Here is a 23499-nt window from a genome sequence, read left to right on the forward strand (position 1 = left end):
GATCGGATGATGAGCTCGCCATGGTCCCATGTTGGACCAGGTTGGAGCCGTAGAAGAAAAGTTTGAGATAAAAACCTCCGTTACAAGACCTCGAATGGATCGTCAACTGTTCCGCCACCATGCACCCGCGCTCCGGAGGTACCTGTATCATCATCCACGATAGCAGGCTTACATCGCCCGTCTCCTTTCGCCTTGGTAGCCCGAATGGAATCCTGAGAGGAGTCCATCTCAACCTCAAGAAGCATGCATCTTGCTCTCATCCCGGGGGCCTCGGTTCGTACATCCTCCACATTGGCTTCCTCCAGCCTTCTCTTCTTGGCTGAGGCCGACTCACAGGGAGTATCGTCGTTGTCGAGGCTGTAAGCACTGCCGTATCGAAGGGCAATACTCCCATCGTATCCCGTACCCCTCGTTGTCTCTTTGAGACTCCGGTTTGCTCCGAGCTTTGCAGGTCGTTTGTTTCTGATATCGAGGGAGTTGCTGGCATTGCAGTCTTGAGCTTGGAACGACCGGATGGGCTTGCAGTAGCCGGTACGGCAGGCTTGTGAACCAGAAAGGGCGAGATCAATCCTTCAGAATGTCTGCTGTCAGTTGGAGACTTGCCGTGACCAATGCGACTATTGCGACTATTGCCTCGAGGCTCTATAGAGGAAGTTCGAATCTTGTTGGCCTGGCATTCCGCAAGAATCTGCTTTTGAAGCTTCAGAAGGTCTGGCGAAATGACTTCAGCTCCATCAACACCAAAGGCGATGTTAGAAGGCTCCGTTAAGTCGTCAAGAACACCGCCTTTTGCCTGAAAACTGTTAATGGAAGGAACTAGGCTGCCGAGACTCATCTGAGGAGGTAGGGGTGCCCGCGCTGAATGTGCCGGATGAATCTTGGCTGCCGGAGGTGACCTCTTTTTCTTCCTCCACGCCTGGTATGTTTCGTCGGACATCCCAAGCCCTAGAATTGCGTCCAGCATGTCAAATTTCCCATTCTCGATCGGACTGCCCGCCAATTCGCGGTCGCTTCGCAATCTGTTCACTAGAAGATTTCCCTCGGATTCGATGAAGACATTCTCGATACCGGGGAACACATTACAGGGATCCAGTTCGATGGAACTCGTTGGGCGCTCCTTACGTTTTTGTGCAACCTTGGCGACGAGGTCGAGAGCTTGAAATTCGCCTTTGAGAAGCCTCTGGTTCAATACCATGGGTGTGAACTGCCTGATCCACCAAATAGTGGTCATTCTCGAAAAGTAGTACTGCTGCATCCAAGGAATCGTGGTTGCCAGGCTGTTCGTGGTGCGGGTGCCATACCACTCGCCCTGCAGGAAAGGGAGCCTTTTGAGTGTGTCTGAGGTGGACACTGCGGGCGAACGACAATTCTTGAGGGCATCAAGATCAGGGAAAGTCATGATATTGGACTTGTCCTTGTTGAAGTGCAGGTCTGTCAGGCTGGTGATTTTCTCAATAGAATTCCTCAAGCGCGTTCGCCATTGATTCCTTTGAGGAAGCGTCTGGATACGACAGAAGCTCTCGACAAGGCCGCCGTCTCTGACAAGCTCTTGAGCGAGACGTGTCCCGCAGCCTAAGAGTTCGGAGGGGGCGTAGTCGCAGCCAGTGAGCATAGCGAAACAGGCGACACTTTTATCATTGTAAAGGCCAGCCTTCAAGCGACGGATTTCTCTCATGTCGAAGATTCGCGCATGCTCCTTGGACTCGTGGTTCTTGGTATCCCGCAGGTCTCTAATGACAACAGTGGAGCCGAACATGAAGCAATCGCCGTCCTCAGACCAGACTGCATCGACGAGACCTTGTTGCTGGAGTAAAGCGCATTCAGCTTCAGCTTCGCCTGGTGCCTGGAGCCAAGGTACGAGAATGTGATCCAGCGTGTTCTTTATGAGAGCGGTGGTTGACTCTCGTTGACCGTACCGTTTGGAGCCCCGCTTGATTTTTGGGCGCTGTTCGCCGTCGAAGACAAATACCACATGGATACCGAGCCGCATCAACGGCAGCAGACGTTCGAGGATGGCCTTCTCTTGTGGGTGGGAACCTAGTGATTCTAGTCGGAATTGTCAGCCTCGGGGTTCTCTTGGGTTTCCAAAAGGGAACAAAAAATGCGTAAGTGAAAAATGGTGCAGGATATATATAGATAGACAAGATTGAAACCCCAGATCAATGCAATAATGAGGGGTTGACTGAAATGGGTGACCAACGTTGTTGAATAGCAGCTTCCTGGGCGTTAGAGACATTCTTGAACTGCCAATGGGCTGCACCGACAGTAATGCGAAGTGGTCTTTCATGTTTCTTCAAGTGATCAGTGGCCCATTGTGCCAAGGATTTCTCGACGCCGGCTTCGTCGAAGAGTTTCCAAAAACTAAGAACATATGATTAGTACACGCAAAAACGATTGCCAAAGCGAACTTCCGCGAACATGGACCAGCTTGAACGCAACCCGCGATGCCCATCTTCAGGACCTGCTTGTTTCAAGAAGGGATCGGTGGTAGAAGGGCTTGGAGGTATGAGAATGTGGTACCGCGTCGAGATAGGCGTGTGTAAGTCGGCTGGCTACAAGCATTCGTTGAATATAGCATTCAGGGATCACCAGAGAATGACTTGACTTGTGGGATGAATGAAGCATTCGGATGACTCGCAGAGGTGTTGAGATGAAATGGACCAAGAGAGAAAGAGATGGAAAACAAAAAAGCAAACATTCTGGAAAAGGTAGGTAGGCACGGGGGTGCTTCAGATACACATCACCAACATCACCCCAGGAAGGCGCGTGCGCACTGACCACCATCAACCACCTCGACTTTCCAGTCTTTCAATACCTCAACCCCTGATATCTCGCCAACAAGCAACAATCCGATAGTTCTGAGCAGAATTCGGGGCGAATCGAGGCCTCACCGACAAATCAGAGCCTAGCCAGAATTGTGCGCGATTAAGGCGCTGCCGGCGGCAATGTCTTTGGAATTTCAGAATTCGATTTCATGCACTGGCCACGCTAACCACCGGCCACTCGTCGCATCGAGTAAGGGTTCTCAAGCCGGACACAGAGCAGTCGCCGGCCCCGCATGTGCCGAACGGTCCCGTGTAACCCACCCCGTCGCCCGATCATGGCACTAGAAGCCTAGGTGCTTACCTATTTAGGACAATATGTAAAGCAGTCGGTACATTCGCATCAACCACACACATTCCCTCGCAACCGTCAACTACGCGACACTGGAAGAATCGCAGACGCCGTAACAGCCACACCGTGGTGCAGCTTTCATATACTGTTGATACACACGACTAATAATGTACAGCAGTGGCTCTTTGCCTATCATGAGCCCTGGCAACCTTCACTCCTCGCTCCTAAAAGATACCCTCAAAAACGCCGCTTGAGTGATCTCCCTTCGATTCAACGCCGTACCTCGCATCTAGGACCTCATCTCAAGCCTTGACTCCCCTAGCATTAATCTCGCCCTTCTCCCCAATGTTCAGACGAAGGCGACAATCGGGGCAGTACCACTTTGTCGTCCGCGCAGGAATATGGGTCATACCCATGCACTCTAGATGGAACCATTCCTTATCGCAATTCTTTTGAACGCAAAAAAGAACAATTGTCAGCGTGATCCTAGACCTCGAGCTACACGAAAAAACACTTACTTCATTGTCGCACGCAATCATTTCGCCAAAGCTGACTCTGTTGCAGTCGCAATACCGTGGCTCTTTCGGGTCGATTGGGTTACCCTCGTCGTCTTCTTCCAACTCGATCTCGATCGGCTGGCCCTTTTCCTTTTTCTGAGCGCGTTTCTTCTTGGGAGCCGCTTTTCGCTTACCCACGGCACTGCTGCCTCCAGCGTTGGTCTTGCTGACGATACCAGGCACAGGCTTTCTAGTCCTCTTGCTCTGCTGTCGCTGCTCGGGAGCTGGCGTATTCCGCGCGGTACTAGCGCGACGGGGTCTGTCAGTTGCTAGCGAAGACTGTGGCTCTTGACTCATAGCTTTTCCTCGCGAGCTGGGACGTCTCCCTTGGCCGTCGGGCACCGGTGTGGTGCCTGGTGTCGCCGCACGCGAGCTTGATTGTTTGATCGAAGGCGCTGCAGATGACGAGCGCTGTGCCTGCGGAACCTGTGGCGCCGGCACTGGTGTGGGGTTGTCGAGTTGCTGCTGATTCTTCTTTGCCATCTCGCCCCTTGTTTCCCTTCGAGCTGCAGAGTCACGCACCGGAGGAAGAATGGGCGTGGTGGACTTCTTGGGGGACAAGATGGGTGGCGGTATTGGCGTCTCCGCGGGTAGCTTGGTCAGTATACTTGCCGGGGCAGTGCTTGCGACTGACGCCGGGGGCCCAACCGAACCAGTCGGCGAAGAGGCCGGCGCGGATGTGTTCGCTGGCTTCGCAGCCGCAGGGCCAGTGCCTGTGGTCGTCGAGCCATCTTGTCCGGGAACAGGAATCGGCACTGGGGTTGTCATCTTGGGAGTAACCGCAGTACCGCCTGGTGTAAGAACAGGAGGTGGTATAGTAGACTCTGTCAGAGGTTGCGCAGCGAGACTGGCTCTTAGATGAGGAAGCGGCACTGGAGTCTCCGTCTTGGTGCGCTTTGGAGCGGGACGAGGCGCTGGTGTCTCAACTGGCGGTTGCTCAGGCTTCTCGGCCTCAGCCTCTGGGATAGAATCTCTCTTCCGCTTGTTGCCGTTGGGTTTTGGCTTCGCTGGAGTCTTCGCTTTGCTTGCGCCTTTCGGCTGGTCTGCAGTTGTGTTGGTTGTAGTATTATTTGCCGTTGAGGGCGTGGTAGTATTGTTGTTGTTGGTGGTGGGGGTGGTGTTTGTGTTGTTCGCGGCCGATGATGACGATGCTTCATGAGACATCAAAAGTCTTGCAGCTTCCCTAAACTGTCTAGCTGATTCTTCCGCCTCTTCTGCAGCCTGTTTAGCCAGTGACTCTCGCTTAAGCTTCTTGGCCTCGTTGAGCTTCATGCCTCGATTGCTCAGCTGAATATCATCAGACGCAAGCGCAGCGGCACTAATGGCACCTTCCGGAATTGGTTTGTTACCAGCTTCAGCATCAGGGGCCAGAGCCGCAGGCACCTGGTCAAAAACTCTGCCCTCGTCCTCGGCCTTCTTTTTTGCCTCCTTGTAGGCATCAATGCCACGGCCGAGCGTCTTGAGTTCTCGCAAAATCATGGTATCACTAGGACTCCATGTTGCATTCTTCTTCATCCGCTTTCTAAGCCTCGCAAGTTCCCATGGCGTCAGTTGCAACCAGGGGGCATCCGCACTTCCTATCACGGCGTTCTCTGGCGGAGGTTGCAGCACAACAGCAGGAGTTGCCGCAGAAGCCAGGCCCGCAGCAGATTTGGGAGGCCGCGCCGAGGACGCAGCCTTTGGGGTCTTTGGTGGCCTCGCCTTGGGGGTCTTGACAACTTTGATGCGCGGTGCTGGTGTTGTGCGAGCTGGCGTCCGTCCCAAAGAATCATCATCTTCCTCTTCAGAGCTCTCATCACTGTCGTCCGAGTACGCCACAAACTGGTCGTATGGCGGTAGTACTTCGCCGGGCACAGTAATCCTGGGTATCCGTGGTCTGCGCACCTTCTCGCCATCTCCATTTCGCATCACCCGTGGCGCTCTGACAAGCTGAGATTTGGAGGTCGCCACGGGGCTCTTTTGTTCCTCTGCCGGATAGTTTTCCAGCAGGTTCTTCAACTTGGCCAGTATGGTGTTTGCGCGATTATAGTGGCGGTTGACGTTCTCAGACATGCGAACTGCCTCAGCATGCGCGTAAACCCGGGAGCTGACTGCATGGTTCAGGCTGTCGGAAATGTCTGCACGCAACTGTACGGGAGACGGACGCTCCTCAGCGGGAATGCTGGGTAGCTTTCCCCAGGTCGAGGTGAGGTTGTGGACGTTGATTGACGCTTCGGTGTATGTTTGGTCGAGCTTGCCGATCAGAGTTAGTGATCGCGTCATATCGGAAGGAAGGTATTCGGTAAAGTCGAGGAAGTCGGTGACTGTAGCTTGCGCGTCTGGATCGGCGCGCATCTCGAGTGACTCGACGGAGTTGCTGATGGAACCGAGCGACTGGTGTATATCGTGTTCGACCGAGGTCCTGTTTTTGGGCGACACCTCAATGTCCATGGCGTCTGCGCCCTCCTCGGTAGAGGCCATTTCGTCGGAAGGGGTGCAATGAGAGTATATTCCGTCAGCCTGAAAAGCGGCGCATCAATCACTTTGGATGCATTTGACACCGGAGAATCGATGGTGGCTGTTGGGCGTGTTGCGAAGTACAGTTGCGCATGCTTGTGATGAGGTTGCGGGTCGCGTATGCAAGGGGAGTCGCGACCTGATGTGATGTTCGGTTTAGCTCTGTGAGCTCCCTGCCGCTAGGGACCTTGGGGCAGCTGCGATGGGGCCGGCGGGGCTTCCAACGTCCACTGACAGATGCGCTGGCCAATTGGTACTCTTCAAGTCCGTGCACGGCCGGGGCATGTCTGCCGCGGATTATTCAACTTCCGAATTCACGGAGAACCCTTGGGTACGTACCTTTGCTTTGCGTAATTTATTCTATTCCGTGGTACCTTCGAAAGCATCAGTACATCCGTGTCCAGTCTTTCTTGAACTTCGACTTTGTTTCGGAACTATTCATTAGTGAATATAAGGAAGACAGGTCGGGGATATTTTATAATTTATTGTGACTTTCACGAAAGCACCTACAGATATATAAATTGATACCAATCTATTGTTGATAGGATACCACATGTTCGCACCTCTTCGGCCTGACAAGGCATTCGGCATGGCTGGCACTCAGTAGGACGAGTCCAACACATGTAACGCCTCTCACGACTACCATTGTCTAGGTATCTATCGTACTTATGAACTCTCTTTTGCCGTTCCGATGCTACTTCCCATTATGTACTCTTCCCTGAAGAGGCGGAATTTCCGCTTCGGAGAAATGGCGCTGGCCTTGATCGCCATATCAACTATGATGATGAACCGCTAAGAACTGCTTGAGATATGGATGCGGAGCATATTATATCAGATCTGTTTCTATCATGTCCAACTCAAAGAATCTGTTTTATTCAAGGGAAAGCAAGCCTATGTCAGCTGGCATCAGAACAAACCGCCTTCATACGAACCTGGCTTCCATCTGTGGGTAAATTCCCTGTACCCTTTTCCATGTCAGCTCTCTGGACCTTGAAAAGGCGTACTTAGTCTGAGATTGTGCGCCATCTGCTGTCACACCAGCTCCGGGCTGCAGTCTATCGATTTGCTCACAGATCAGATGTTCTTTTCGGGGATCTGGGGTGTGGGCGGTCACTCTCAAATCTGTCCCCCTTCGAAAGTCGAGGCATACCAAAGCGTGCCATTTGGCCGTGACGACCTTCAACATTGTCAACCCGCTAATTAAGAGCGTTGACGAGCTGATAGGCCTATCGATCGAAAACCCTTCGGTAGACCTTCTGAGGAAAGCTGCGTTGTAGGGGGCCCTGATGTTCAGTACACTGCCCCGTCGTTCATCATGCAAGAGTTTAGCGATTATGAGCTGCCCGTCTATCCTAGTCACCGACTGTAGTTCAGATACTGAGCAGCAGCGAACCCGCCTCCGGAGAAAGTCGTTCCATGCCCATTCCTTTACCTTCATGCTCTTTCCGACCAAGACAATAAAGCAGCAACGACCCAAAGGTAGGTCGCCAGGTTCGAGGGATCAACACCATTGATCCGTTGGCCGACACTGAATCCAATGCCCAAGCCGCCTGCTGCAAAAAATACGGCTGTAAAAATTACGCCCCAGACGTATCCTGGGCATGGCACCGTTACGCACGTTTCATCGACAACCCACTCATCCATATACTCTGTCAGCTTCTCAGGCTCATTAAGTCGATGCGTTGCATCATGTTATTCTCTCGGCGGAGGGCGTGAGCGCAGCCCTAACCCGGACCGCGAGAAAAATCCACGGTCCAGAGCGTCGGAAAGATGCAGAACGTCCGGCCTCTTCATACTGGCGAAGTCACTGGTGTACATGCGGAAGAAGGCCCCGAACTTGCCTTCCGCGAGCGGCTGGACGTCATCTTGGATGAAGCCTGTCAGAGCCATGACGTGTCGGAAGCTGGCGAAGTCCGACAAGAAGACCGGGCAAGTCATAACCAGAGGTACCATCACAGTTATGGCCTCGTCCACGGAGTTGAGTTGTAGACGTTGGCTGTAGCCTACAAGATCGATATCGACCTGACCCGACCGATTGTCTTCATCTCCAGAGTATCTCCATTGTAAAGTCTTCTTCAAGCCGTTGGTGTATGCTTCATGCTCACGGCTTTGATGCTTGAGATGTATGACTATCTGGTTGAGAATATTGAATGCTGAGTGTGCAGTGTTCATATCATCGAGGTCCGATGTTGCCGAACACTCAAGATCTCTATGTTGGAAAAGAAGCGCCTGTGATAGATGGTTCAGAATCGGGGAAACGGAAAGATTTCGAGCGAGTGTACTACGTACCTTGAAACCTTCGAACCCCGTCTAATATGCTACGGCACATATTTGAAATGCCCTTGCCGGTAGACCGGAACGGTTGATGAATCGCATGGACATCAACACATGCCTTAAAGCTGAGCTGAGCCCAAATCGAAACTTATTCTGCTGGACGCAATGAGACGCGACCAGTTTGTCCTCGTACGACGCGGTACCGTTCCTCTCATTTGCCTTAACCATTCGCATGTACTCTTCACACTCCTTCTCCTCGTCCATTTCGCCTTTGGGCGGCTTCTCGAAGTGCTTGCTTGCCTCCTTCTTTGTGATTGTTGTCGAGTTGAGCAAATAAGATGCAGTTTCAAATTACTCCTGCTATCATTGAGGATGTAATTACTTATGTGACGAGTGAGTGCGTTACAAGCCCAAGCTCGAAGGGGTTACCGTCTTACTGCCGCTCTCTTACCCCACGCTATTAATCAGCAGGAGAAACTGCGAGAAACCATGTAAGTAAAACAAACAAACCACAACAAAACAGTGCAAAAAAAAGAAAGAAAAAATAAAAATAAGCCAACGACGTGAACCCTTGAAAGTAGCATTAGAGTGTATTTGTTTAACACGTTGTGGAAATAGCAAAAGAAGATGGTCGCGGGCGCGATCTCCCGAATTACTGTGGACGATCAGGGGATTGAACCCTGGGCCCCCTTCAGACGCTGAAGGGATGCAAAGCGGGCGCTCTACCACTGAGCTAAACGCCCCGGGTATTAGATGATGTTCAGGTTCCGGCTAGAACCTAAGTTCGGCTGGGAAGGTTTCAGTGGAGTGCCTGGGTGGTTCGTTAGTGGGGTTATGGTCTCATTGTTGCCATGTAAATGGGTACCTAGTAAAATGGCGTGCCCGCCAGTGCACTAACAAGCTAAAGTATGTTCTATCGTCTCTGGCCTTATCACCACTTCACTATACCTTCATACATTTCTTAATGTGTACTATCTATAGAATAAGTGTAAGAGAAAAGAGAAAAGAAACAGTCATACCGATGATACTAATTAGAGTCGTAGAGATCTAGACAAGTCAAACAGAAAATCATTCTGTCACCCACTCGCTGTGATACTACCCCATCCCCAGGTCAAAATAGGGTTTAATAACGGTCAAGAGGAAGCCCGGTGTCTTCATTGGCGCGCAAGCACGAGCAGGAAAGTTTAATCGTTAAAAATCCAATCCGGATTTGCATTTCTATAATAAGAAAAAATGCCTCCCAAGCTGTGTTTCCCACCAATGCCGCCATTCCAAGTTAACGCCAACACCAAACGCCGTCTCATAAAACGCCCAACGACAAGCTTACACCCTGACGCCCGTACCACCGTTTCGAGGCATCTGAGACCTCTCAATCAGCTTTCAGGCTGACCTCATTGCATCCCTTTCTGTAAGTGCGTCAAGTAACACAGCCTCACCAACTCGTATCTTCCTCGCGACTTATAATCGCTCCCCAAATCTTCTCTTCTTCTTCAACGTGGTAGCCCGAATTTGGACCCACGATTGTGAGGGACCCATACAAGATCATTTTCTTGCATTTCCTACAACGCAAGGTCAGAACCTACGCCTCTCGGAGCAAGGTGTATCAACTTACAAGAACCCATGTATCGTGGTGTTCCCATATATCTCGAGGTCATTAACCTCACACGTCCCCATGACCCTCAACTTCCCAAAGCCTTTGACCTTATCACTGCCATAACATACATCAGCGCCGTCTTCTCTCGATTACTGCGGCATATTAAACACAAACTTACCCGATAGACATGTACCCCACCACTGAAATGTTGCCATACGCTTTCATCTTCCCACTATTCACGTCATGATATCAGCATACGGCCCCTGTCTGTGTAGGTTCATTCTCCAAGAAGGATATGAGTACTCACTCGCAGACCAAATTCCCATTTACATCGACCGCCCCATACGCCTCAACCTTATCCCTCACATCAAAGTTCCCATTCAGCGTGATGTTGCCCCCAGCTTTCACAGAACCAGCGACCTCGAGCGGGCCCTGTAACACAATCTCGCCCTCGCTCCGGATCGACTTGGACTGGACGACAGCCGTGGTCGTCCCCGCTGCCGCCGCCGCACCGGGCGTCTCGTCATACTCCGTCAGAGGACTAGGTCCGGTCGTAGCCGTGGTCGACGAGGAGGCATAGTAACTCCCCGTCGTGCCAGCGGGAGAAACCTCGTCGTAGTATTCGTATTGAGCGGCTGTAGTAACAGCAGCGGCGGATTCCTTGCCCTTCCTCGACGACTGCTTGGACTTGGGAGCCATTGGTCCGTCTTATATCTCAGTGAAAAGGGACTCTAAAAAGCCCAAAAATATGACTGTGAATGGTCTCCACTGAGGGGGATATGTGAAAATAACTCTCAAGCTCGGCACTAACCAAACCAAAAGCCATATATACTCCCGAGAAAAATGGGCGGTCTGTTGAAGATCATATATCTCCAGAACAGCAAGAAAGCTGCCCCAACTTCTCCGTACCTGCCTGACCTCTTCGACTGGATCAACCACCGCCATGCTTCGTCCGCCCGACACGCTGGGCAGAATTGCCCACCGGAGACAAGCAAAGAAACGAGACCAGCCTCAGCCGCTCGCTCCATGAACAAAAATCGAAACATTACTTTCCCAATCAAGAGTCCGACCGGAACAAGCTGAAAGAAAACTGCAAGTATGAGTTCCTGCCCCCCGGTCCACCACCGTCACTCAAAGATGAAGAATTGCGGGCGATACGAGTCTGTCTACGAAGATGTTCCCCCGCGTGTGTGCCTGAACACCCAGTCTCCCCTCCTTTTCGCCCTACATCGGCAAACTCCATCTTCCGTGCCTCCCACCTACCCCCTGCTCAAAAAGTGATATAATCCCAAGAGCTGATTTACTGATCGTCGTTTTCCTGGTAAATCCCCAGTCCCGGAGTTTCCACCCCCCCCCCCCCCCCCCCCCCCCCCCAACCCCCCCCCCCCCCCCCCCCCCCCCCCCCCCCCCCAAAAAAAGGTATAAACCCCAAAGCTGTTTTTCTTGTCGGCCTTTTTCCCGGAAAACCCCCCCCCCCGGGTTTCCCCCCCCCCCCCCCCCCCCACACCCATGACCCGAACAGCCGCGTTCAACTGCGCACGGCATAGTAGTCAGGTAGGTAGGTGCAATATTTCCCAAATGTCTTTTGACGTCGTCTTCCTGGCGCGGCAGCCTAAACCCCGTCCATTGCCCAGCCGTCTCAGCACACACAATGTTGATGATTCATTGCCTGTTTGCCCCAGCTGGCCAGCATCCAGCTTCCAGCTCCAGCCGCAATGCTACGGTACATGGAATGTCCCCTACGCGCAACGAAAAAGATCTGACCTGCCTGCCGCCCTGCCGCCCTGCCGCCCTGCGTCCGCAAAGCAAATCCGACCGCAAGCCCTGATCTACCTCACCTAGGCGCGGCGTGCAGCAGTGGCAGCAGCAGCCTCAATGGCATGTACAAAATCCATATTACGTGCAGATACAATTTGCCGCAGGCGAGCAAGCGATTGGCTTCGCAAGGTAGCCGAGAAAGGACAAAGAAAAAACAGGTAAAAAGACCTCAATGTCCCATGTCTCATTTGAATCCCGTACCGTTTGCCCATTCCTCTCTCCTCGTCTCCGATAAGAAAAAGCAAAAAGCCAAAGTGACCGAAAACTGCCTTGGGAATACTCCATGCCTATCCAGGTACCTACCTCTTGCGCCGCTCTCTGCTCGAGGCTTGCGTATTGTTTGTCTGACAAAGGAAGCTGCGGTGGTGTCTCCACACGTTTTGAGCCGTATGTGTACATGCAAGGGAAACTATGCGGGCAGCTGCAAGGTTGGGGTAGCTCCCAAGGTAGTAGTCATTGCGTTGAACGTCGGATACCAAGCAGGATGTATCTCCGGTACTTCGCTTTTCACGTATTTCCTCTTTTCCCAACTGCACATGTTCTTCAACAATCCATCTAATAATCCATAACTGCCACTCGTTGTAGAGTTTTGCACTCGTTCTAATTAAATCATGACCTCAATCGTGGTATGTTTGTATCATGATATTATCTTGCTATAATAGCTAACAAATTCGATTGAAGGTACGCCGTTTATGGGCACCAGTCATCAAGATGGCAGCCCCCCCCCTCCGACAATTCTCGTCGACTATAGCGCGCAATCAAAGATACAAACTGAGCAGAGCATATATCAATCAAATTACGAACAAGCAAAAGATGAACGACCAGTCACTGAAACGCGTGCTTATAGCATTACAAAACCAAGCGACTATACTAGAAACACTCGTCAAGTCATTTCGTACTAGCAATCGGAACATGATTACAACGCTAATCCAAACAAGCACCGACAACCAAAAGTACTGGGATCAAACAATGAGGATCATGACACAACGCAACAATAAAATCACTAAAAAGCTTGATACGGTCATTACGAAATTAGACACCGTGGTAGATTTGTCAACCCCGAGCATCTGGAAGCGTTTGGGCATGTAGATCAGTCCTGTCACGAAGGTAACTACTTCTTATCTTGTTCTAAATATGTTACTAACATTTATTCTAGGTGGTGATTTCTGCCGGCTAGATTCCGTTCATTATCGCACAAATCCGAAACCGGACGATTACGTCTGACGACTCGCCCACCGATTCGGATAGCGAATGTGAACCCTATGAGAGCAACACGACAATAAACACACTAAGCAACGAAGCGGAATCGATGCTGGCGAAGTTTGGAAGCGTATTTGAGTAATAAAGTATCAAGTAATAAACAAGTTTACCTTCTTTCAATCAGCCGTCAGGCTAAGCTCGTCCTGGTTAGAGGTGTGTTGTGTACTCCATAAGGGGTCACGAGTGTAGAACGTATGCATGCCATATTTAGGCAAAAGTGAACAATCGCGAAAATCATCACGTCACTGATTCTCTCCCTGCGATATTGGCTTGAGTATGTTGTCTTGACAAAGGTCTCGGCCCGGGTAACTTCAGTATCACGGGCGAATTCGAAGCTGCCAGACAGATAAGACGCACGGAGAACAGGAAGACCAAAAACGATGTATACACTACTCGAGACATAGACAAAGAAAAGAGACGACGCAAGATAAGATTGGTATACATCGACTTGGATGGATCACTGGGCAAGGCAGCTTCAGCAACAACCTTTTGATGTGCATCATCGCCCCTCCAAGCAAGCAACTCCCCTTCCTTTCCAAAGCTGCGCAAAGTTTCCCGAATAGCAACACAAAAAAGAAAGAGACCACCCTTGGCCTCGAAAAGCCCCAAAACTCCTCTTCTTAGACAGTCAGCATCCGCTGTCCGCCTCGCCAAGGTAGAATTTGCCTTGGTCACGAGGCAAAGCAAGGTACACATCCCCCAATCCCCGCTCATGAGTCTCCACCACCGACGAATGCAAGACCGATACCGGTGAAGAATGCCGCGGCTACCCAGGCGCCGGAGTAAGCAGTCGCACCATACGACTCGACGCCGTTGACGGTCATGAAAGTCTGCAGGTAGGTGTTGACACCCGTGACGATCATGGCGACCGCGGTTCGCAGGATGACAACCTTCGCCCGCGTCGTGTAGCCCCAAATGTTCCACGCCAGAGTCTCGCCAAGCGTGGCCGTCGCAGGGTCGAATTCGGCCAGCTTCTCGTCCTCGGAAGTCTCGCCAGTCGCGACAAAGGGCGTGAAGATGAAGGACTTTGCTGCAGCGCCAAACGCAACTGTCACGGGCAACGTAGCCAGGAAGTTGGTGGTGTAGGCGGGCGCAAGGCTCGGCAGCCCCTGGAAGTAGACCACGAGGGTGGTGGGCAGGTAGGTCTTGTAAGCAGTAAACAGGGTGAGGCTGTAAATGGCTGCCGACAGGATAGTGGTGTAGATCTGGATCGGGATGTCGGTGAGAATCTCGCGGTTGGCGACATTCTTAGCGCCGGCATGCGCGCCCGACAAAGGCCTCAGAAGTTGGAAGGGCAGGAAGGTAGACAGCATCTCAATGCCCAGAGCCGAGATGGCGGTGGCGGTGCTGATGTTGTAGAAGGTAGCGATAAGGTAAACCTAGACGCAAAATGCATGTTAGCAAAAGCTGCAGTTGACTGTCCCAAGCCTGGCGTCATCATCATTCCTCGTCGGAGCACAACGTACCGGCGGACCATGCGCGAGCAGGTTGAGCGCAGCGAGATCGTAGCTATCAAAGTTGCCGAACCAGCCAAGGGCAAGCTCGAATCTACACGAGATCGCGATTGTCAGCAAAGATACCTTTTCCTGCCCGGTCCTCGAGCGATCCTCCCAGAAACATCATCTCTGTGATTCCCAAGGTGACTCACATGCGCCATCCAGCCAAAGTTGCAACCTCGCCCCAGGTGTCCAAGCTCTTTGAGATCCCGGCCAGCTCTCCACGGCTCCACTCGCTGAGAAAGCTGTAGCACAGACTTGAGATGCTGAAGCTCAACACCGTAACAAGCGGGAACTGCAGCGCTTTCGGGAGGTGCGATCGCTGCTTCCGCGGGTGCTGGTGATCGCGATCTCTCTTGCTAATTTGGAGTGCCTCTGTCTCTTTTGCTTCCGCTACCTCTGTCGCGTCGTTGACAACAGCTAGAGCTTCGATTGTGCCGTCAGGCGCGGTAACGAGCCTCTCGAGGTGGCTTGCGATGGGTTCGATCGCGTTGGACGTCGTTTCGTCGACCTCGGGCTCCTCGACGGGGCGCGATGCCTCTCTTCTGCGTCTTAACGTGGGCATCTTGGGTATACTGTGCTTGCGCGTGTATTGATTGAAGAGACAACGTGTCACGTTCGTAGCGAAGAACCTCGAATTCGGGATTGGCGATGCGCGCTGCAGACGCAAGAGAGGGGTAGAGCGAGAAAAAAGAAGGTAGTGAGGCTGTGGGAGAAATGAGCAGCAGCAGCCGTTTGCGATGTGCGGTTTGCGACACGATGAGATCAACGAGGGCAAAGAGGAAAGAAAAAGTGAGACCTGTACGTTTTTTTCCGCCCAGGGCAGCTGCTGTGGATTGTGGACAGTGGCCTACCTATGATGCCGAGTGGAGAAAGAAGCTGTCCGGACGGGTAAAGGTGACGTCGCTGGGGTAACAGCAACTCGCGGAAGGTGGTGAGGTAAGCTGTGTGGTCTAATAGTGGGCAAAACACAACCGGAAAGAGCCAGCAACGGGTCCTCCTTCTCTCAACTCTCGAGTCCTACTGCGGTCTTTACCTTCCTTCCCCACACCGCCGGCCACCAAACAACCGCCGCCGTGCCTCAGCAGCCCGCCCAGCGAAGCGGGAAAACTCCACTGTGAGCGGGCTCCCAAGGATAGATATTTTCTACTGGCTCCGTCCATGATCCGTAATTGCAGACTTTTTCCTCCATCGTTTTTTCCCTCTTCTTTCCCTCTCTTTGTTTTCATTTTATTTTTTTCGAATCGAATTTCTCCATCATCCCCTTCCGCTCTAGAGATATTTAATACATGCGCGAACCTCCACCCCCCAAAGCTTTCCAAGCCTTGGGAAGGAGGATGCTATCTGTACTCTTGTCAAAAATTGGCCTTACCTTACCTTTGCCTCCCCGTCTGCTTTGCTTGGTGTCTGTCTTGTCTGTGTGATCTTCAAAGCTTGATGAGCTCACATGCAAATCTTCGCCTTTCGGGAGCAAAGCTCCGGGTGGTTAAGGTTGCTGCTGGCGTTCCAACACACCAACCACCATCCAGCTTGCCTCGTCACTTCAGCCATCATCGTTGGTAAACATTAGCCACGCTCCAAGCCCAAGTGCCTCGTCGCGATCAAGAGTTCTCTTATTCATCCAGACAAGAGGTCACACAGGTCACCACCGGCGAATGTCAACCAGGATCTTTTTTTTTGAACTTTTTTATCTATTTCATTTCATTTCGTTATGCTGGTTCCATACCGAACACTGAGCGTCGCGGCCAATCTGGGGGCATCGCACTCGTTTGTCTCGTCAGAACCATCAGCGTGACAGCTTTGGGCATTCGCTCGACGCCATCTCCGTCTCTCACTTTAACCTCGTGGAGTTGCAATCTCGATCCCATCCTATCGACCTGCCTTGCTGGGCCAGATCATGATGCAAGACCGGGCCCTCCACTCCTTGGTGCTGAGAGATCGGCGGCGGAGACAGAACCACCTCATTTACAGGGTTTAGTATATGGTGGTACAAAAGAAACACATCCTCCCCTCATTTTCCCTCTTCGTTATGTACTCATCTCCTCAGATATCGTCGGCATCAATCGTGGAACGGAGTTTCGCTATTCCTCCATACGTCCGAAGACGCCGTCGTCATCTTCGTCGCTTCGAGATCGAGATCGGCGGTCAAAGTCATCATCGTCCATCACGCTATCGCTGTCTTCCATCTTGACATCGGAGCCGCGGACCTCGCCTCGTGTGAAGCTCTCTGGCTGCCTGCTAGGGAAGCTGTTGAGGAACCCCGCACTGAAACCTGCGCTGAACCCAGCACTCGAGAAGGATGCCGCCTGGTCGAGATATTGCGCCGGTAGCGGGGGCACAGGAGGAGCGTCTGCTGGAAGCTGCACTGTTCTTCCGTTGTTGCTGTTGAAGCTGCAACTAAGAAGCTCCACAGCGGCTGCCAGGTCCTGATCTTCTTGTCCGGTGGCATTTCTCCCTGACGACGGCGGTCGTTGATCCTGGCTGGGTTGACGGAAGTGTGAAGAAAATCCCGTTCCATGGGGCATGCTGCCTGTCACGAGAGGGTTCATGGACGGCGCAGACTGGTATGAACGACCGAATCCGCTTCCGGACCCGTACCGCTTCGCGAACGAACGATCCGACGACGAAAATCCCTCCAATTGTGGAGGTGGGGTGGTGTCGGCAGAGCTGTGTCGCTCGTCTGAATATCCAGAAGCAGCGGGGGAAGTCGACTCTTCTTGGTCACTAGGGAAATCCTTGGCGGAATCCGGGGGCGTCGCCGCATCACCCTCTTCCTTGTGGTTCATGGTCAACAAGACAGAGGCAGCCTCAAGGAGCTGGACTTGCTGATGCTTAGAAATAAGCAGCTTGGATGTCAGGGACCATTCGGGAGTGTGTTCCCACCTGATCAGAAATGAGTCAACAAACTGCTCGACTAGTTCTGATGTTGGGAACCCAGCATGCAATTCTCGAAACCCACGCAACAAGGTTTGGGATGGAATGAGGGAATTGGGAAAGGGAAGGGAAACGAACAAATGCTTGGTCAGGCAACTGCTGTGCTTGTATCCCTTTCCGCACGTCTCGCACTTGAGCTCGATGCGGTTGAACTTCCTGCCCTCCTTTACGAGAGGCTGACCATCGCTGGCGCGACGAATACGAGCCTTTTGAGCATTATCATCGCCTTCGTCGGCTGACCCGTTGACTGGGTCATCCTCAATGGCGCTCTCGTGGATCTCTGTCTTTCCATCCAAGTGGAATTTGTGCGTCGGCAGACTCGCTGGAGGCGAGGGAAGACTCCCGATGATGGCGGCGCGGGCTGCAGCACTCTTTGAGGCAGTGTTCCTACGGGAGCTGACGGCAATGGGCGTGACTTTGTCGCCGCTCACTTCCTTGATTGCCGCTGCCATGGCCGCCGCGTTCGCGGCGGTGTTTGTCATGGACTTGCGGCGAGTCACACGGTGGTTGGCATTGAGAGCGCCGCTGAGGATGGAATGTGAGTTGGTGCGAGAGTGGGATTGTCGCGTGGTAAGGCCGGAAGAGGAAGCAGTTGATAGAGAGGGACGGTGTTGGTTCAATGGCCTTGTGGTCTGCTGCATTTCCTGAACGAGGACGAAGTGATCAGCAAGACTGGGTTGAGATGCGTGTTGGGAGCGAGCTAAGCAGGGCAGGGCATGGGTTGGAATCCCGATTCCGGGCATACCTTTGAAGAGGCCATTGCCAACTACCGATGCTAAACAGGTTCGACAACGAGTGTCGAACACTTTGTCCCTGGCTAGAGTATTGTGAAAGTGAAGTGATTCGTAGACGCGGCGGTATCGTGTGTTGTTGTTCGACGGTGGTAGGCAGATGGACAGGTAGAAAATGAGTCGCGAAGACAAGCCTCCGGGCGAGAAATAATATTATTTTGGGGAGGAGCAGCAATTCGGCAGGGGTGTGTCTGTGGGCGGGTGTACCTAGTAGCTCCGAGCTGGACCAGCCGACAGCATGTGGTGAGTGTAGTGGTGGTGGTGGTGGTGGTGTTTGAACGGTCAGGATGCCTTGGGGTTAGTCGACTGATGATCAACAGGGCTGTCGAGGTCCAGGCCGGATTGAACTTTTTTCTCTCTCTTTACCCTTCCGCTTCAATGCTGTGCTTTGAATCGAGGTGTAGCTGAAGTGAGAGAGAAAAAGTTGTGGGCTCGAGACAGAGTACGTTTGGAAGAGGATCCAAAAAGTCCAGCAATGGGCGAAACAGTCCAGACGGCCCTTTCCAACAAGTTGCCAGAAAGAAATGGAAGAGAAGCGCTGGTCGGGGACGAGCATTAGCCTTCATTGGTCGTATTGCACCACCAGGTCGCTAGGATGAAGGAGCCAGAAGGAGGAGGGAGGGGAGGGGCAGAAGACCGTACCGCAGCAGGAGGGAGGACCAGACTCACACACTCACGACACTCCCCCTCACACCTTGAACTCGCAGAGCGCAGAGAGCGACGACGCTGGGCGGGAAAGAATGAGAAAGCGGCAGAGGAGAGAGAAAGAAGAGAGGATGGGTGGGGCTGGGTGTGTGCTGAGAGAGGGAAAGGGGGTGCAGACTTTGGCGTTGGAAGTGAGGGTGAGGTGCGCGGCTGGGTTCATGGACGAGGGAAGGGGACTGACTGGCTGGCTGGCCCTCTCTCTCTCCGTCTCTCTCCCTCTTTCTCTCTGCATCGCCGTCTCTGCTGTAGGTATCTTTCCACCTCCACTCCTTTCTTGTCCCCTTCCCCGTGTCCCACAGTGTGCAACCGGGTCAAGGTACGCTGGCATGTACCTCTCAGGTGGTGGGAGGTGCAAGTGGACATGACCGTGAGCGCAGCGGACGGGCGCCAGGAACAAGGAGCATAGAGCATGGCCCGTGGTCGTCCTTTGGCAATGGGCGAGCGATGGTCGGCCTCCCGAGCGATGGACGTGTCCGTAAGGCGCCGGTGCGGCGGGGAAAGGTCACTGGGGGAGGGGTGAACGGAGCCCATGGATCCATCCCAGTAACCCATAACCCTCGTCCTTCGTCCCAGAGCCCAGACCCATTGATGGCCAGGGCCGATAGCGTGCTTGAGTTGCACATCGTAAATAGCAATTTTATGTATGGCACTTTTATTCTCGACTCTTGAGTGCTCGCAGATGTCGTTGCCGCTCGTCGGTTGTTCACGATGCTCTCTGAAGTTGGATCATCCGGATTCTCAAAATAAGCGCGGACATGACGATATACGGTGGATGTGTGTGTGATATGGGAGTATTTCTGCCCCAGGATCTATGCCAAACGACTAAGCCAACAAGAGAGACGCTCAAAGAAACGCGGCCTTTGTTGGTAAACGCCTCGCCCGTACACCAACACAGGTGGACTCGTGCCTTGGTCCCTAGCTGAGGTAGACCAGGGTGGCTTAGTTTGGCTCGAGTGCCTAATTATTTCTCTGATTGTCTGGTGCCCTTGATCCCGTACGGATACTTCGTAGTCGTCTGAAGACTTGTCGGGACCTTGCTAGTCTGGTGACCGCTAAATCTTTTTTTTATTTTTATTTTTTCTGCTTCTCTCCTTCTTGGGGTCTTCTGTTCGCGAGGTAACGATGTGGAATGATTGAGACAACATACAGGCTCCAATGAGTTGTAAAGAATGTCGTGTCTTGGTCGGAAGCGAGAGGCCTATCGACCGCAAGTGGCATGTTTCGGCGGATTGCCAGGTTCAGCGTTGGGTCGCACCCCACGACGGCTCTGCTCCCCTAACGCGGTGGCTCCATCGAGGGAGGCAGGCGGGAGGACAGGCGACTGCTCCCGGGCCATAAAGCTCGAGGCTGGAGCAGTGAGCATCAGGTTGGGGCGTTGGGGCATAGGGCGGAGAGAAAGAGAGAGAAAGAGCATTGGCCGCGTCTGGTCTCGTTTAACTGGAGAAGGTGGTTTCCATCGGATCAGGAACGGAAGTTCGCACGCGGGGGAGAGGGCAGTAGCTTTGCATTGCTGCTATGCCAGGTCATGCCAAAGTCGTGTTGTGCGAGCTTCAAGGTTGTGAGCTGTGCGCAATGCGCTGTGCGTTGGTCGAATGAGCGAGACCGTGAGGGGGTTGTCAACGGCAGAAACCCAAGCTTGGGAAGCACTGCGCGAGAACCTTAGTACGTGATACTCCGTAGGTAGTGAGTGTCTATGGTAAGCTGCAAAAGTGGGAAGAAGCAAGGAGGCAAGGTACGGAGTAGGCATTGCGCAAAAAGGCATGGGAAAGATGTCTTATTGAAACTCGGGTGGATGCCTCCTAGTGTTTCTGCAATTGCCGACTTGTGTGCCTTGGCTGTGATTTGGCACTTTGGTTTGAGCACTCTGTGCTTCACAACCGTTGTTTCGCTTTCTTCTTTCTTCGAAAAAGGCGACGTTATCGTAAACCTGTTGTTTCTTGATTGGATCTGCATGGCTACCGGTAGTCGGCTCAGAGAAGTGCAAGGAGCAAGGAGTCTCGAGTAATAGCAAGTACAGATACAAGAGATACGGGAAAAGAAATGATGAAGAATCCGAAATAAAGAAAATCCCCGATGGACGGTTCTGCTGATCGTTGATCACACGGAAGCCAAGCAGGAGACAGCTCTTCGACGGCGTTGTTGGGTTGACAAGTCGTTGGGTGCGAGGCAGGTACGAACTTCCCTCCTGTTGGTGCTGAGAAACAACGCAGGTACACAGTGCAGGCTCGGCAGGCGCTACCTTAGGTAAGCACCATCCAATCCCCGGGCAAGGGAAGGTACGTATTTCCATGTACTCCTTGGACAGTGACAACTCATCGCACACTGTCTGACTGTCTGCACAATTCTGTGACAAATACACAGTGGGGACAGTGCCCTGGTCAGTCACGTTCCTGGGGAAGTCCCAATCCACCCGTATCTCAACCAGTGACGTAGTTTGCTCCGAGCGCGGACCAAGCATGAGTTCAATTCTTTGTCAACTCAGGGGCAACAGCTGCGGCTTCCATCCGGAGAAGGACGTAGAGGGTCACGGCCAAAGCAGATGGGAAACGACAGGCAGAACATCGGACAAACAAAGCCCTACACCGTGTGCCGTTCAAGCTCTCGTGTCCGTTTTGGAGACGTGCTACAACCATCAACGGATTGCGACGATGGAGAGCCACCACGAGTCCACCACCACCACCACTACGGGCTACCGTACTCCGTACTTTACCACACATAGTAGGTTGACGATAACACCACCCCCATCCCCTGTCCACTCTTCCCTTCCCCCTCTCGCACTCCTTGTCTTCTTCGTCCTCTTTCATTCTGCTCCACACTAACCAGACACCCCAGCGAAACGTCCTCCCAATCATCCGCCCCAGAGGCGGACATCACAACCACACGCCTGGGGCTTCCCCACCACCAGCTTACCTCCTCCACCACTTTCTGACCAGATACCGGTACAGGCCCCTCCTAGTGACCACTAATCACAGGACTTGTTCGCTGAGACGGTCGGTCTACCTGGCCTGAAGTTGACTGAGGCGGCATTGGAGCAACGCGAACCCGATCAAACAACTTTACTTTCCGGCCCGGCCTACTACGCTGTCCTCAGTACGGAACCAGCAGTTTACCCTTCGCCGTCGGCCGTCTCTTCACAGCTCTCTTGCTCTCCAGACCTCCCGCTGACCGGCAATCCGCTGGAATCTGATAGAGTCCAGCTGTTGGCCAGGATATCGATCAGACGGTCAGTCCTGGGTCCGGTCTCGTCTCCGTCTCCCTCACGCCGTGCTAGGGGGCCGCCATTGCCATTCGGGACGGTCAGCTGGCCCCCTCCCCTCCTCCATCGGGCGCCATGCGGGCTTCTGCTCTGGGCAAGTCGGGTGGATTCTCGTGCCTCTGGCGGAACGTCGTCCACCCCGTCATTATTGCGCTCCCCGACGCAGACCATCGCTTATGCTGCCTCTGACCGGCCAGAATCAGAATGGGATGCCTTTGCCACTTGACACTATTGTTTCCTGGATGCCATCGCTCAGCCTGGGCTAGGCATTGGTAACGCAGTCCCAAGATCGTCAGCGGAGATGTCCTCCAACATCAATCTACTCGCCAATGTCCGGAGATGGCCAAGCCACACCGCACGCGAGAAAGACACGACGCACGCTCTGCCCGAATCTTGGACAGAGCCAACCTCGCCTTCATAGGCATTACCTAAGTTCACTATGCAACTGGTACGTCACTGGGCGCAGCTGTTCAAGCCCAGACCTGGGTGACCAGAGTTTCAGTCACCAAAAGTGACGCTTTGAACGCATGCAAAATGTCTTCTCGGTTTCTGCCGTTGGTACCTATGCCTCCGGTCTTTCCCCAACGTCGACGCTCTTGTCTCAGGAAAAAAAAAAGAGACCACAAACCTGTCCTTATGGCATCGACTTGGGACTCTGGAATCTCCCGTAACGCCAGCGGGCTGCACGCCTCTAGGCCAGCCTCCCGCCTATGCTTCACGTCTTGATTCTTTGACAGTCTCAAACCCTTTCACCGGTTTTTACGCCCGCTAGCTACCATTGGAGGTGGCCAACTAAACCAAAGGAACTGCAACCAGTGTCTAGGAGAGTAGAGAGCACAACTAGTGAGACTCGACTACCTTGAATTGGACGTCACTGAAAGCTGGCTTTGGCCGGTGCCAAATTACTTAAGAGGTCAACGCAAGCTTGCGTCTGGCAAGGCTCTCGGAAGCGCTGGCCATGTTGTCGTTGCGCTGAGAGACATCGAGATGGAAGAAGCATTGTTCAACGGTCCAGCCAATTATCGACGGCAGCTAACAATGCTGTGTAACACATGCAAATTGGTTTCCGAGTAGACTGAGTAGGCATGGCCTCCATATTCTACAACAGACACAGTACGGGGATGCCTTGTTAGCCGCCGACTGAAGAGGGCAATTGTTCATGGTCGCATTTCGAGGTCGACTTCATCCGCGTCTGATTAACGCA

General features: G+C 52.9%; 7 protein-coding genes across 7 annotated transcripts; all 7 read right to left on the minus strand.

Moving 5' to 3' along the window:
* Positions 1-80: 80 nt before the first annotated feature.
* On the minus strand, positions 81-2452 carry CTAM01_05855 (uncharacterized protein; the record flags this gene model as incomplete). Its single annotated transcript, XM_060521885.1, has 4 exons — positions 81-541; positions 610-2046; positions 2201-2338; positions 2419-2452. The coding sequence occupies 4 exons, from the start codon at positions 2450-2452 to the stop codon at positions 81-83; spliced, it is 2070 nt and encodes a 689-aa protein (XP_060383554.1).
* A 964-nt stretch (positions 2453-3416) lies between these two features.
* On the minus strand, positions 3417-6131 carry CTAM01_05856 (PHD-finger domain-containing protein; the record flags this gene model as incomplete). Its single annotated transcript, XM_060521886.1, has 2 exons — positions 3417-3563; positions 3633-6131. The coding sequence occupies 2 exons, from the start codon at positions 6129-6131 to the stop codon at positions 3417-3419; spliced, it is 2646 nt and encodes an 881-aa protein (XP_060383555.1).
* A 1728-nt stretch (positions 6132-7859) lies between these two features.
* Positions 7860-8705, minus strand: CTAM01_05857 (uncharacterized protein; the record flags this gene model as incomplete). The annotated part of the gene is made up of 2 exons (XM_060521887.1): positions 7860-8376; positions 8590-8705. The coding sequence occupies 2 exons, from the start codon at positions 8703-8705 to the stop codon at positions 7860-7862; spliced, it is 633 nt and encodes a 210-aa protein (XP_060383556.1).
* Positions 8706-9873: 1168 nt separating this feature from the next.
* On the minus strand, positions 9874-10734 carry CTAM01_05858 (uncharacterized protein; the record flags this gene model as incomplete). Its single annotated transcript, XM_060521888.1, has 4 exons — positions 9874-10000; positions 10054-10149; positions 10214-10267; positions 10343-10734. The coding sequence occupies 4 exons, from the start codon at positions 10732-10734 to the stop codon at positions 9874-9876; spliced, it is 669 nt and encodes a 222-aa protein (XP_060383557.1).
* A 3089-nt stretch (positions 10735-13823) lies between these two features.
* On the minus strand, positions 13824-15174 carry CTAM01_05859 (uncharacterized protein; the record flags this gene model as incomplete). The annotated part of the gene is made up of 3 exons (XM_060521889.1): positions 13824-14492; positions 14580-14661; positions 14762-15174. The coding sequence occupies 3 exons, from the start codon at positions 15172-15174 to the stop codon at positions 13824-13826; spliced, it is 1164 nt and encodes a 387-aa protein (XP_060383558.1).
* A 1516-nt stretch (positions 15175-16690) lies between these two features.
* On the minus strand, positions 16691-18184 carry CTAM01_05860 (tat pathway signal sequence; the record flags this gene model as incomplete). Its single annotated transcript, XM_060521890.1, has 2 exons — positions 16691-17492; positions 17667-18184. 2 exons carry the CDS (start codon positions 18182-18184, stop codon positions 16691-16693), a joined length of 1320 nt encoding a protein of 439 aa, XP_060383559.1.
* Positions 18185-22145: 3961 nt separating this feature from the next.
* CTAM01_05861 (uncharacterized protein) lies at positions 22146-22466 on the minus strand (the record flags this gene model as incomplete). The annotated part of the gene is made up of 1 exon (XM_060521891.1): positions 22146-22466. The coding sequence occupies one exon, from the start codon at positions 22464-22466 to the stop codon at positions 22146-22148; it is 321 nt and encodes a 106-aa protein (XP_060383560.1).
* Between the last annotated feature and the right edge of the window lie 1033 nt (positions 22467-23499).

This window comes from Colletotrichum tamarilloi (genome assembly GCF_030869305.1).
Source record: "Colletotrichum tamarilloi strain Tom-12 chromosome Unknown Scaffold_15.1, whole genome shotgun sequence".
NCBI lineage: Eukaryota > Fungi > Ascomycota > Sordariomycetes > Glomerellales > Glomerellaceae > Colletotrichum > Colletotrichum tamarilloi.